General features: G+C 44.9%; 1 protein-coding gene across 1 annotated transcript in view; it reads left to right on the forward strand.

Annotated features, from left to right (window-relative positions):
• Window positions 1-13323, forward strand: part of adgrv1 (adhesion G protein-coupled receptor V1) — a 180652-nt gene that overhangs the window by 28754 nt on the left and 138575 nt on the right. The window contains exons 4-7 of the mRNA XM_071353942.1: window positions 6953-7048; window positions 7676-7780; window positions 8169-8282; window positions 12691-13259. Of these exons, the coding sequence (XP_071210043.1) occupies window positions 6953-7048; window positions 7676-7780; window positions 8169-8282; window positions 12691-13259 (884 nt within the window). The remainder of the gene's footprint in view (window positions 1-6952; window positions 7049-7675; window positions 7781-8168; window positions 8283-12690; window positions 13260-13323) is intronic.

The following is a 13323-nucleotide window of genomic DNA, read 5'->3' on the forward strand; positions in this document are numbered from 1 at the left end:
TGTATGTGTCGTAATGCTTATGAGTGTGTCTATGAGTGAAAAAGGAGGCCTCCTTCTTTTGGCCTCCGATGTAGAACCTTAGTCAGTTATCCCACAAAGATCTCTAGTGTTCCCATCCTGCCCCTGAGTACCTGAGTACCCTCATCCTGGTCCAACCACTGCCGAGTGGGGGCCCCGGAGCCCTGCCTTTACAACCCCAGCAGAAAGACTTGAGAGGCCCTGGATGCCCTTTGATGTGTTTCTATATGGCTTCTCCAGGGCTAGGCCGCTGAAGAGAGCCCCACTTCGAGACACCTTTGTGAGCAGACAGCCATTTTGACAGCCAAGGCTTCACCACACAGTAGATTAAAGCCCAGTCAGGGGCTGTGTGAAGTCACAGCAAGACAGCCGTTTCACACCATCAAACAGACCAGAGAAACCAATGTGCTTCCTCTAGCTGGGGACCGTGGTTGGGAGGGAAAATGCTAGAGAACAGATCGGAGGATTCCCTCACAGTAGAAGGGTATGATCTAGAGCCTGACATGAGTGTAGGCAGCCATGGCACAGGCAAACAGCTCTGCAGAAAGATACCCTTCCCACGATGCATAGAGAGTAATGTTACATTTTTTCCTGTGTTGACGGCGGCTGTGCAGGATGCCTTGCACCTAGAGTCCGATTGCCATGGTGTCATTAGCGGGACTGCCGTCATGTGATGGATGATGAAGGGCCTGGCTCCCACTGTATGCCTGTCCACACACTCTGACTAATGGCTCTGTGAAAGAGAGGCAGGACAACCAAGCAAGCAAAGGTCTGGCTGGATGCTGAGCTACGTGCCTAGGGCCCTCGCATATCAAGCACAGGGTACGAGAGGATGATGGCTTGGTGAATCAGTCATTTCTGACAAGCAGAAAGCTGTTAGGCTCAATAAATTCCAAAATGATGGAAGGACAGTTGTTTTGGGATGCGATTGGTTGGAGATGAGAGTGTTTGGTGTTCCCTTTCTTCTTCTGAGTAATTGTGTAATCACCGGCTGGGCTACACTATAATGCTGGATAAAGATGTTCTTTTTATAATAGAGGAAATGTAGAATTAAGTTAATCCAAAACACAGGGAGAGCTGGAATTGAGTTTAGCACAAAATCCCAATGAGCTCAGCAAAAAGTCCAGGAACGGTCCCTCATACTGTAATGCTACCACCCTGCTTGGCAAGACCATGACAGGTTCTGTCCACTTATCCTGTGCATACTGCTAGGGTCTGGGCTGGGGGTGCAGGGCACGGCTGGGCTGGCCTGGGGAGCTGGGATTCCTGTGGAGGGTTGGTGGTTGGTGGGCTGTGTTTGTGTCCCAGAGGGAACGGGCCCCTGGCAGGGCCTGCAGGATGGATTGTGAGAGCGTGTGGATTCTGTGTCTGTGTGTCGGTCACAACAAGAGCTCAGCCCCTGAAAGAAAGCTCTGTTACAGCTGGGAAAAGCCATGTCTGAATAGAGAGGTGAAAGCAGAGGGGCTAAGCTCTTTTTCTCACTCAGTCTCATACACACACGCACACACACACACGCACACGCACACACACAATGGTTCTGCATTGGGCACACTGTCAGGTAATCTGATTTCAGATGTGTCCATGTAAACAGCATTTTTAGGGAAATCGTTCTCCTTGCAATGCATGTGAACGTTTTAAATGAGCTATTTTATTAATCTGACTTTCAACAACAGAACTTTAGTCGGAAAACATACCGTTTCTGGAAATGTGCAAGTGTCGAGCCATGTATGGCCCTGCATACATTCTATATACTGTATCTCCGAAAATGGATCACTTTAGTGCACGAACATGCAGGGACTTGTATATGTCCGGAAACGGTTCAGAAACACCCCTGAAATGACCACATAGTTCTACCCACGTACCAGGACATATCTTGAAATTCTGGTGCACGTTTGACGTCAATTACATTACATCTCCGTCTACGTCCGCCCACGTCACTCCTATAAATGTCAGTTAATGATCTTGCACTTGCTCAAGACTGCACATGCTTATTCTCCCCAATGAATGCTAAGGCTACACTCTATCTAGAACCTTAAAGGGTTCTTCGGCTGTCCCCATAGGAGAACCTTTTCAATAACCTTTTTTTGGTTACAGGTAGAACCCATTTGGGTTCCATCTAGAACCCTTTCTAGAGAGGGTTCTACGTTGTACCCAAAAGGGTTCTACCTGGAACCAAAAAGGGTTCTCCTATGGGGACATCCGAAGAACCCTTTTAGAGCCCCATTTCTATGAGTGTAGTCATTGCTAGCTTGCCTTGACTGACTGTCTTGACTGTCACTGGTATATTAAAAACACAATTCATTATTTAATGAATTAATGAATTACAGGGAATTATGAATGAATGAGTAAATAAAGGATTTTCTTTTCTTATTAGTATCACACATCAGGGTTCCTACACCTTTTCAGAAATAACATTTGAGCACCACTATCAAGGTTTTTCCAGCACCTTATGACATAGACATAGCTATACTATCTCTAAACATCTCTTAGTTCCTTGAATAAAACACACAAATCCACTTAATCACTTCTTGAAGGATGGCAATTAATTTCAGTAGAGATACTGTAGATGCGAGAAGGAATACAACGTGTTTTTTTATGAAAGTGAACTGTGTTTACGTGTGATCAGGGGTGTATTCATTCTGCCAATTCTGTTGAAAACGTTTCTTAAACGGAAACAAACGGAACAAAACAGGGATAAACATACCTGAATTTGTCCAATAGAAACTTTTGTTTGCAACTGTTGAACTAATGATTACACCCTATATCAGCTAGATTCAGGCAAGAGTGTGCAAGGCGGCATTGAACTTCACCGTCTGTCCATGTGTCACTGTCTGTCAGCTCAAATTTATCTCTCAACCTGTGTTTACCTACGTTGTAAACTGTCATTCATAGGCTAGGTTGTAGCAACCTCATGATAGATATAGGGAAAATGTGAATATCATGTAGTAGCCTAAACCTATCGCTGTTACATTAAACTGGGTGAATTAAATATGAAAATTGCCCTCCCTCATCTTAAATGGCACTGATCGCCATTGGCCTACATCAATGCGGTAAAGAGGTTAATGGAAAGCAGACCGTGGGGGATATAAGAAGGACGCTGGATTGGCGCCCATTCAACAAATCTGATGTAACAAATTGGATATTCGGCAAATCCGTCATGATTGATGTAGTGTAACAGACCTACAATGTGGTTACTAAAGTCAGATTTTGATATTTCTGTCTGTTTTCACTTCATAACATTTAGAAGAAGTTCCTTTTCAGGTTTAGAAGAAGTGACTGCTAAATGTTAACTACCGTTCGTCTGAGCTGGTAGCATAGCTAGCATAGAGAAATCGGTAGTGGCATTCAAAGTCATTTTTAAATATAATGTGGTTGATTGGTGATGATGACATGAACATGTATTGGGGTTGACATCCTTACAAGCATTATACTCCAATTTTTACTTTAGCAGAGTGTGAAATACACATATAAACAATTGCCTAAATGTAGGCAAATTTTGCTGGGGGGCAATGAGGAGACTTGCGATCTTTCCCCCTGGGCATCTTTCCCCCACATGTTTCCATGGCATTTCCATTGTTTTGGTTGAGTTCCATTGACCTCTGCACCTATTGGGGTTACTGTGGTGCTATAGTTCTGAGGGTTGAGGGGTCCATGGGATCTAGGTTGCCTTGACGAAAACTCCCCAGACATGATCCGTGTGGTGTGGCTCGCCAAGTAGCACTGGTCCCTCTCCAAGCAGCTCTGTAGTTCTTGACAAAGGGCAGTGAGCACCTCACCCCGGAAGTAGGGGAGGAGGAGGGCTTGATGAACCACACTGGTTTGCCGTTTTGCAGACCATCTTCCTCATTGCTCATCAGGTCAACATTAACTCCTCTCGACCATGCATCTAGAAGCAAAAAATGATAGAAAAAACAATAGAACACAATAAACAAATTCCAGTCTCAAGTCATGCTGTTGTGGTGACCGTATTACCGCCACACCGATTTTAGGCTTGTGTGCATGCGGCTGCTCGTGTATTGCGAAAACAATAGTTGAGTTCCATCCACCTGGTTGAAAGGGTCTCCACATGCCTTTTGGCTCCGTGCACTGGTTGTATCACCCACAAACACCTACCCAAAGGTCATTATAATCAAAGAAGATATGCAACACGTTATGCATGTGATACTGGCAGTGCACAGAGCTACAGATATCTGGAATAGAGTAGGAAACATAACACTCTGAACCAGGTGGGTGCAATTCGACATCTGTTTTCATTCTAGACTCAAATAGAGAACTTGACACATGTAATTGGACCAGTAGTAATACAGGAGTAACGAACCTAGTGTTACACAGAAGCTACTTGTCCAAAAGGCTTACCCGCCTTCTCCTCTGGCGACACTTCTTTGCATGTTTCTCCAAGATTGTGTCCCCCATGTTCTCAGGTTAACCTGAGAGATACGCCCACCTCACAATCTCGTAATATAGGAGGTGGAGCAAGAACCCGCACTGGATATAAGCACATGGTTAATTTTATGTTGTTTTGGTGGCCAGGACACCGGTGCAGCGCCTCGCTATCGTATGTAAAAAGGGCGTTAAACATACCTTTGACAGTTTCACTCTTTTTTTTTCTACGGTTTGCAACTGCACATGAGGACAAAGATCGTACTTTTTGGAAAAATTTTCTCTGGTCTGATGAAACAAAAATAGAGCTGTTTAGCCATAATGACCATAGTTATGTTTGGAGGAAAAAGGGGGGAGGCTTGCAGGCCGAAGAACACCATCCCAACCGTGAAGCACGGGGGTGGCAGCATCATGTTGTGGGGTGCGTTGCTGCACTTCACAAAATAGATGGCATCATGAGGAGGGAAAAGTGTGGATATAATGAAGCAACATCTCAAGACATCAGTTGGGAAGTTAAAGCTTGGTCGCAAATGGGTCTTCCAAATGGACAATGACCCCAAGCATACTTCCAAAGTTGTGGCAAAATGGCTTAATGACAACAAAGTCAAGGTATTGGAGTGGCCATCACAAAGCCCTGACCTCAATCCTATAGAAAATTTGTGGGCAGAACTGAAAAAGCATGTGCGAGCAAGGAGGCCTACAAACCTGACTCAGTTACACCAGCTCTGTCAGGAGGAATAGGACAAAATTCACCCAACTTATTGTGGGAAACTTGTGGAAGGCTACCCGAAACATTTGACCCAAGTTAAACAATTTAAAGGCAATGCTACCAAAAACTAATTGAGTGTATGTACACTTCTGACCCACTGGGAATGTGATGAAAGAAATAAAAGCTGAAATAAATCATTCTCTCTTCTATTAGTCTGACATTGCACATTCTTAAAATGAATTGGTGATTCTAACTGACCTAAGACAGGGAATTTCTACTAGGATTAAAGGTCAGGAATTGTGAAAAACTGAGTTTAAATGTGGCTAAGGTGTATGTAAACTTCCGACTTCAACTGTAATTTGCATGGTTCATATTTACACATGTAAATACAGTCATCCTTTGTATGATTTTTTTTTAAATAAACAGCCAAAATATTTATAACAGAAATAAAAATCATCCGAGACACGATCTTGTTCTCATTGACTTAGTTATATACAAAGTTAGCTAGCTTAGGTAGCTCACTCGTTTTTCTCTCGTTCAAAACACTTGATACATCAAAATAACCAGAAAACTCATAACAGTTTAGATAAACATGTTTTCGCTAGATTTTGAAAACGAAACCATTCTTATAAATGTTACAAACCGGAAAACAGGATAAATATGAAGACAAGGAGAATTGGTTTCTTTTCACTGTGCTTCTCTTCCACTACCTGACGAAATAGGGATTTCCCCGCCTGCAGCCGTTGAAAAATGTACGTGTCGTGCATAGTCCGAACATTTCCAGAAACGTGCTATCCTAGACATTCCCGTATCATGCGTATCAGTGTTCGGGGATGTGTGGGAGTGTGCAGGAATGATTGGGAAATTCCCACCCACGACCGTGCACCTCAAATTCCACGGGAATATAGTTGATCCGATTTCACCCAAAAACTCTACTTTCCATGCAGTGAGAGTGGTTGTGTGATACCTATTTCAGACAGAATTGACGATATGTGACCAGTAACAAAATCTGGCAATGTTTATAGTATATGACCCCTTTTGAAACACTCCCCTTTTTACCACTTTCTTGTGGGTATACGCCTTTTATACATCCCCGTGCACAGCCGGCATCGGTGAGGGGTGGGAGAAGGGGTGTGCCGATATGGGTGGGCTATTTGAATAAATCCATTGAATATACACAAAGAAATCCCCTAGTTTACCAATGTCGAGTGGTTACAGACATCGCACGCACTTGAAAATGTGGTGCCACCGTTAAACCACCTTCTTCACAAAAAATGAATCAATGGCTGATCATCAAGTGATTTCCATTTTTCCAATTGTTGTTTACTCGTTTGGATGTTTTCAGTGTGTCAATTTATCAGCCAATGTGATCTCACCATCGCACTTTGCTTTCAAACTCCCCACCAGTTATTTGGGCTGAAGACAGATTTGTAGTCTAAGTTAGAAACATATACATATTAACCCGTCATTTATTCGCTAATTATAAGGCTCCTTTAAATATTTACCTGTCAAAGTACAATACAAAAAGATGAAGTGGCAGATGTGCTTGTGTGCTCCCCCAGGCTTAACGCCAAGGCATTTCTGTGACAATAGACATGAACAGCTCAACGTTACAACTACATACATTTCCACGGAGAGCATAAATGCATTCAAAGCATTTATGTGAAGCCTTATGAATGTACCGGCTTTGTTACTGGCTTCACCTTTCATATGTAAAGTGGTACAAAGAAGATGGCACGGTAAAAGATGGCACATTTTTGTCTTCGTATAAAAGGGATATGATACTGTTTGTGTGCCTGATAAGGGGATAGAACTATGGATTTCTCATCCTTTCTCTTCTTTCAGAGCTCCTCCAATGGTGTGAGACTCGGGACGCCCAACAGAGCCACCATCACCATCCTGTCCAATGACAATGCCTTCGGAATCATCTCCTTCAACTCTGTAAGAAACATCTATCTGTCTGGTGTTGATTCTTGCTTATGAATGTAAAGCGAATCCCAGCGAATCCTACCTACTACAGTACGTACCATGTTAGATTGAGAGGGAAGGCTTTAGCCACAGTCAGGATAAGGAAATTAAGCTTTGGACAGGGGAGGGGTGGGGCAAGGGTGGGGGTCAAATGCCACAGAGGGTATCCATGCAGATGGTTGTGCAGGAGGGGTCTGGGGTTGCCAGGGGCAGCACAACCACAAAGGCTGCAGTTTGCTCCTAGGATTAACTTGTCAGTGGGAGTTTTGAGAGTTACTATGGTAACCATAGTATTGGGTCCTGCCTGCATCCCCCTTAGGGTCTTATTCGGGATCATTATTTTGCTTCTTGGAAATCAATGAAGGACTCTCTGCCTCCGGAATTACGATTCTGAAACATGTTTTTGTTTAGTTTTATAGTCAATATGCTCATCATGTGGTCTTGTGAAGAGGAACTAATTAATTTCATAATCACTAAAGACAATGTTAATTCTCTCTCTCTCTCTCTCTCTCTCTCTCTCTCTCTCTCTCTCTCTCTCTCTCTCTCTCTCTCTCTCTCTCTCTCTCTCTCTCTCTCTCTCTCTCTCTTTCTCTCTTCCAGACTGAACAGATCATTGTGGATGAGCCTAGAGGGAGGAACCAGTATGTGCCTCTCAGCCTGGTCAGAGAGAAGGGGACGTATGGGACAGTGACGGTCAACTTTGAGGTGAGGTCACTGTAACAGTAACTGATCCCTGTTTGACCTCCCTTTGGTTAGGTCATGTCAGATCATTAGGCCGGTTGCATTTTAGTATGGATGTCTATCTGTCACCCGGTCTACTTATGCCAGCCACACACACACACACACACTCACACACTCACACACACACACTCACACACACACACACACACACACACACACACACACACACACACACACACACACACACACACACACACACACACACACACACACACACACACACACACACACACACACACACACACACACACACACACACACACACATGCAGATACACACTTTTAAGATAAACGTATTCCTGTCATTCTGATGACAGTATGTGAGCAATATGTTGTGGTTTCTACACGGGCAGATCTCGGAAGGCCCTAACCCTGCCCTGGAGGACCTCAGTCCAGACCGGGGGAACATCACCATTCCACCTGGACGAGCTTTGGTGGTATTTAGCATCCTCATCCAGGATGACCAGGTACCCTGTCCTCTCCACCCCTTCTGTATGCTATCACTTACACCTTTTACCAGACAGCTTCACATCAAACACATCGATCATCTTTCTTTTGCAGGCTAAGAAAACCCAGAGTTACATATCAGTAAACTATTGAAACAACACGATATATTCCCATATTATGTACCTAATGTATCTAGTATATATAATAATCATATGCACTGCTGCTACTCTGTTTATCATATATCCTGATGCTTAGTCACCTTACCCCTATAAATATTAAAATCAAAAAACAATGTTTTAAGAGAGAATAGGCATTGGTCTGAAACCAAAAATATAAAGGAAATTCACATGAGCACCACAATGCCTATACCACCCATGCTCTACCAAGGTTTTCCAGCACACAACTTAGACCTACTACAGTAGCTATGTTGGTATTATACTTCAAACGATGTGTAGGCAGGTTGCTTCGGATTCAAACCTTCTCAAACAGCTAAATTCATATTCTTAGAGGAGGTGCTTCCACAGTAATGTCATTTGTACCGCATGCAAGGTACAGCATACAACGAAAAGTATTGAATCTGCCGGAGAAAAAGGCAGATGTTTTACGTGTCCCCAACCGATTGTGTTTTTTGTTTGTATATTTGCTTTGTTTGTTACTTATTTTTTTACTGATTTTGTACATAATGTTGCCGCTACCGTCTCTTATGACCGAAAATAACTTCTGGACATCAGGACTGCGATTAGTCACCACGGACTGGCAGAATCCTTTTTTTTCATTTAACGAGTCTGACGAGCGTGACGCGAACGATATACTGCTTTCTCGGGAACAGGCCCAAATCCCCATGATTTGCGTGAAGAGGAGGCGGAGAAAAAGGGTCCGGAGGTCGGAGGTGCCTTCTGAGAATTCGGCGGAGATCGAATAAACCCCCACTTCCTTTCATTCTGCTAGAAAATGGGCAATCTTTGGACAATAAAATAGATGACCTACGCGGAAGATTAAACCACCAACGGGACATTCAAAACTGTTGTATATTATGCTTCACGGAGTCATGGCTGAACGACGACACTATCAACGTACAACTGGCTGGTTATATGCTGCACCGGCAGGATAGAACAGCGGCGTCTGGTAAGACAAAGGGCGGTGGGCTATGTATTTTTGTAAATAACAGCTGGTGCACAACATCTGAGGAAGTCTCTAGATATTGCTCGCTTCCTGAGGTAGAGTATCTCATTATAAGCTGTAGACCACACTATCTACCTAGTTTTCATCTGTATTTTTCGTAGCTGTTTACATACCACCACAGTCAGAGGCTGGCACTAAGACAGCATTGAATGGGCTGTATTCCGCCATAAGAAAATGCTTTAATGCAGAGAAACTTAAATCTGTTTTAACAAATTTCTATCAGCATGTTAAATGTGTAACCAGAGGGGAAAAAAACTCTGTACCACCTTTACTCCACACACAGAGGCGCATACAAAGCTCTCCCCCGCCCTCCATTTGGCAAATCTGACCATAATTCTATCCTCCTGATTCCTGCTTACAAGCAACAATTAAAGCAGGAAACACCAGTGACTAGATCAATAAAAAAGTGGTCAGATGAAGCAGATGCTAAGCTACAGGACTGTTTTGCTAGCACAGACTGGAATATGCTCTGGGATTCCTCCAATGGCATTAAGGAGTACATCACATCAGTCATTGTCTTCATCAATAAGTGCATAGATGACATCGTCCCCACAGTGATCGTACGTACATACCCGAACCAGAAACCATGGATTACAGGCAGCATCCGCACTGAGCTAAAGGCTAGAGCTGCCGCTTTCAAGGAGCGGGACTGGAAGCTTATAAGAAATCCCACTACGCCCTCCGACAAACCATCAAACAGGCAAAGCGTCAATACAGGACTAAGATCAAATCGTATTACAATGGCTCTGACGCTCGTTGGATGTGGCAGGGCTTGCAAACTATTACAGACTACAAAGGTAAGCACAGCCGAGAGCTGCCCAGTGACACGAGCCTACCGGACGAGCTAAACTACTTCTATGCTCGCTTCGAGGCAAATAACACTGAAACATGCATGAGAGCACCAGCTGTACCGGAAGACTGTGTGTTCACACTCTCCGCAGCTGATGTGAGTAAGACCTTTTGACAAGTCAACATTCACAAGGCCGCAGGGCCAGACAAATTACCAGGACGTGCACTGCGAGCATGCGCTTCACTGACATTTTCAGCCTCTCCCTGTCCGAGTCTGTAATACCAACATGTTTTAAGCAGACCACCATAGTGCCTGTGCCCAAGAACACTGTGGTAACCTGCCTAAATGACTACCAACCCATAGCCCTCACGTCTGTAGCCAGGAAGTGCTTTGAAAGGCTGGTCATGGCTCACTTCAACACCATTATCCCAGAAACCCTAGACCCGGTCCAATTTGCATACCGCCCCAACAGATCCACAGATAATGCAGTCTCTATTGCACTCCACACTGCCCTTTCCCACCTGGATAAAAGGAACACCTATGTGAGAATGCTATTCATTGACTACAGCTCAGCGTTCAACACCATAGTGCCCTCAAAGCTCATCAATAAGCTAAGGACCCTGGGACTAAACACCTCCCTCTGCAACTGGATCCTGGACTTCCTGACGGGCCGCCCCCAGGTGGTTAGGGTAGGTAACAACACATCCGCCACGCTGATCCTCAACACAAGGGCCCCTCAGGGGTGCGTGCTCAGCCCCCTCCTGTACTCCTTGTTCACTCATGACTGCACAACTAGGCACGACTCCAACACCATCATTAAATTTGCCGATGACACAACAGTGGTAGGCCTGATCACCGACAACAACAAGACAACCTATAGAGAGGAGGTCAGAGACCTGGCCGTGTGGTGCCAGGACAACAACCTATCCCTCAACGTGATCAAGACAAAGGAGATGATTGTTGACAACAGCACACCCCCATTCTCGTCGACGGGGCTGCAGTGGAACAGGTTGAGAGCTTCAAGTTCCATGGTGTCCACATCACCAACACACTAACATGGTCCAAGCACACCAAGACAGTTGTGAAGCCGGCACGACAACACCTATTCCCCCTCAGGAGACTGAAAAGATTTGGCATGGGTCCTCAGATCCTCAAAAGGTTCTACAGCTGCACCATCGAGAGCATCCTGACTGGTTGCATCACTGTCTGGTATGGCAACTGCTCGGCCTCCGACTGCAAGGTACTACAGAGGGTATTGCGAACAAGCCCAGTACATCACTGGAGCCAAGCTTCGTGCCATCCAGGACCTCTATACCAGGCGGTGTCAGAGGAAGGCCCTACAAATTGTCAAAGACTCCAGCCACCCTAGTCATAGACTGTTCTCTCTGCTACCACACGGCAAGCGGTACCGGAGCTCCAAGTCTAGGTCCATGAGGCTTCTAAACAGCTTCTACCCCCAAGCCATAAGACTCCTGAACATCTTATCAAATGGCTAACCAGACTATTCACATTGCCACCCCCCTCTCCACACCACTACCACTCTCTGTTGTCATCTATGCATAGTCACTTTAATTAACTCTACCTAACCGGTGCCCCCACACATTGACACTGTACCTGCACCTATATTGTTATTTTTTACTGCTCCTCTTTAATTACTTGTTACTTTTATCTCTTATTCTTATCCCGTATTTTTTGAAACTGCACTGTCGGTTAGGGGCTGGTAAGTAAGCATTTCCCTTTAAGGTGAATTCAATCCCATATGCCCTGATCTCATTCTACACAACATAACTTCCCTTGTGTTTCCATTAAATCAAGACAAATTTTATTAGTCACATGCGCCGAATACAACTGGTGTACAACAGCACCTGTTGTATTCGGCGCATGTGACTAATAAAATTTGACTTGATTTAATGGAAACACAAGGAAAGTTATGTTGTGTAGAATGAGAATCAGGGCATATGGGATTGAATTCCTCTTTGAAATTGATAGGGAAACATGGTAGTGGAATGTGTAATGGCTGTATGGTAGAGGAAATGGTTGAACATGTATTATTATGTTGTGAAATGTATGGGAGAGGGAGAGGTTGTATGGGAGAGGGAGAGGTTGTTTGAGAGGGCCAGAGAGGTTGGACGGGTATTGGGTGATGGGAGTTGTTAGGTTTGTAGGAATTCTTTTGGGGTTAATTAAGAGAATATAGTGGTGTAGATAGGTTGTGACTGCACATTGTAAATATGCTACTGGAACGGACCCTGTATATTGTAGACTTACTTACTTTACCTTGTTCTTTTTAGTTCTTATTTTTGTAATTTGTGTGTTTTTTTTCTATCTTGTTATTGTTTGTATTTGTTGAGGTTAGAGCTCGCAAAAAAGGCAATTCACTGTAATTGTGCATGTGACAGTAAAACGTGAAACTATTTCCATGGTAACACTCACTTAACCATTGTGATTTCCCTCAGATCCCTGAGGATGACGAGGTGTTCACTGTCAGGCTGACAGGTGTGGCAGGCGGGGCGGTCCTCAACCCCAATGGCAGCAGCGTGGAGCTGAAGATCCGCCGTAATGACAGCCCCCTGCGCTTCTCCCAGTCCCAGATGGCCGTGGCCGAGACCGCCGGGGTCATCTCCCTGACCATAACCCGCGGCCTCCTGGCCGACCACGGCCGCTTGGTAGGCTCAGATGACACGGAGGTCTCCGTGGACTACGTGGTCGTCAGCGGCGACGGGGCGGGCAGTGCCACTCCGGCGGTGGATTTCATGGACCTGCAGGCGGTGCGCACGGTGACATTTCCCCCATGGGTCTATGAGGCACGTCTGCTCTTCAACGTCAGCGATGACGAGGTGCCGGAGATTGCCGAGTCGTTCCACGTAGTGCTGCTGGAGGAGACGGTGAGAGGAGACGCCGTGCTGATCCCGCCCAATGCCGTCCTGGTCACCATCGAGCCCAATGATAAACCCCACGGGGTCCTGTCAATCAGTGGCAGCCCCCTCAACCAACTAATCAGTATCAACGAGGATATGACTGACAGGTTGGTCAAACTGATCAGTGTATCATCTTATAACATGATCGTTTCCAAACACATTGAACCTCAA

The sequence above is a fragment of the Salvelinus alpinus genome, chromosome 19, assembly GCF_045679555.1.
Source record: "Salvelinus alpinus chromosome 19, SLU_Salpinus.1, whole genome shotgun sequence".
NCBI lineage: Eukaryota > Metazoa > Chordata > Actinopteri > Salmoniformes > Salmonidae > Salvelinus > Salvelinus alpinus.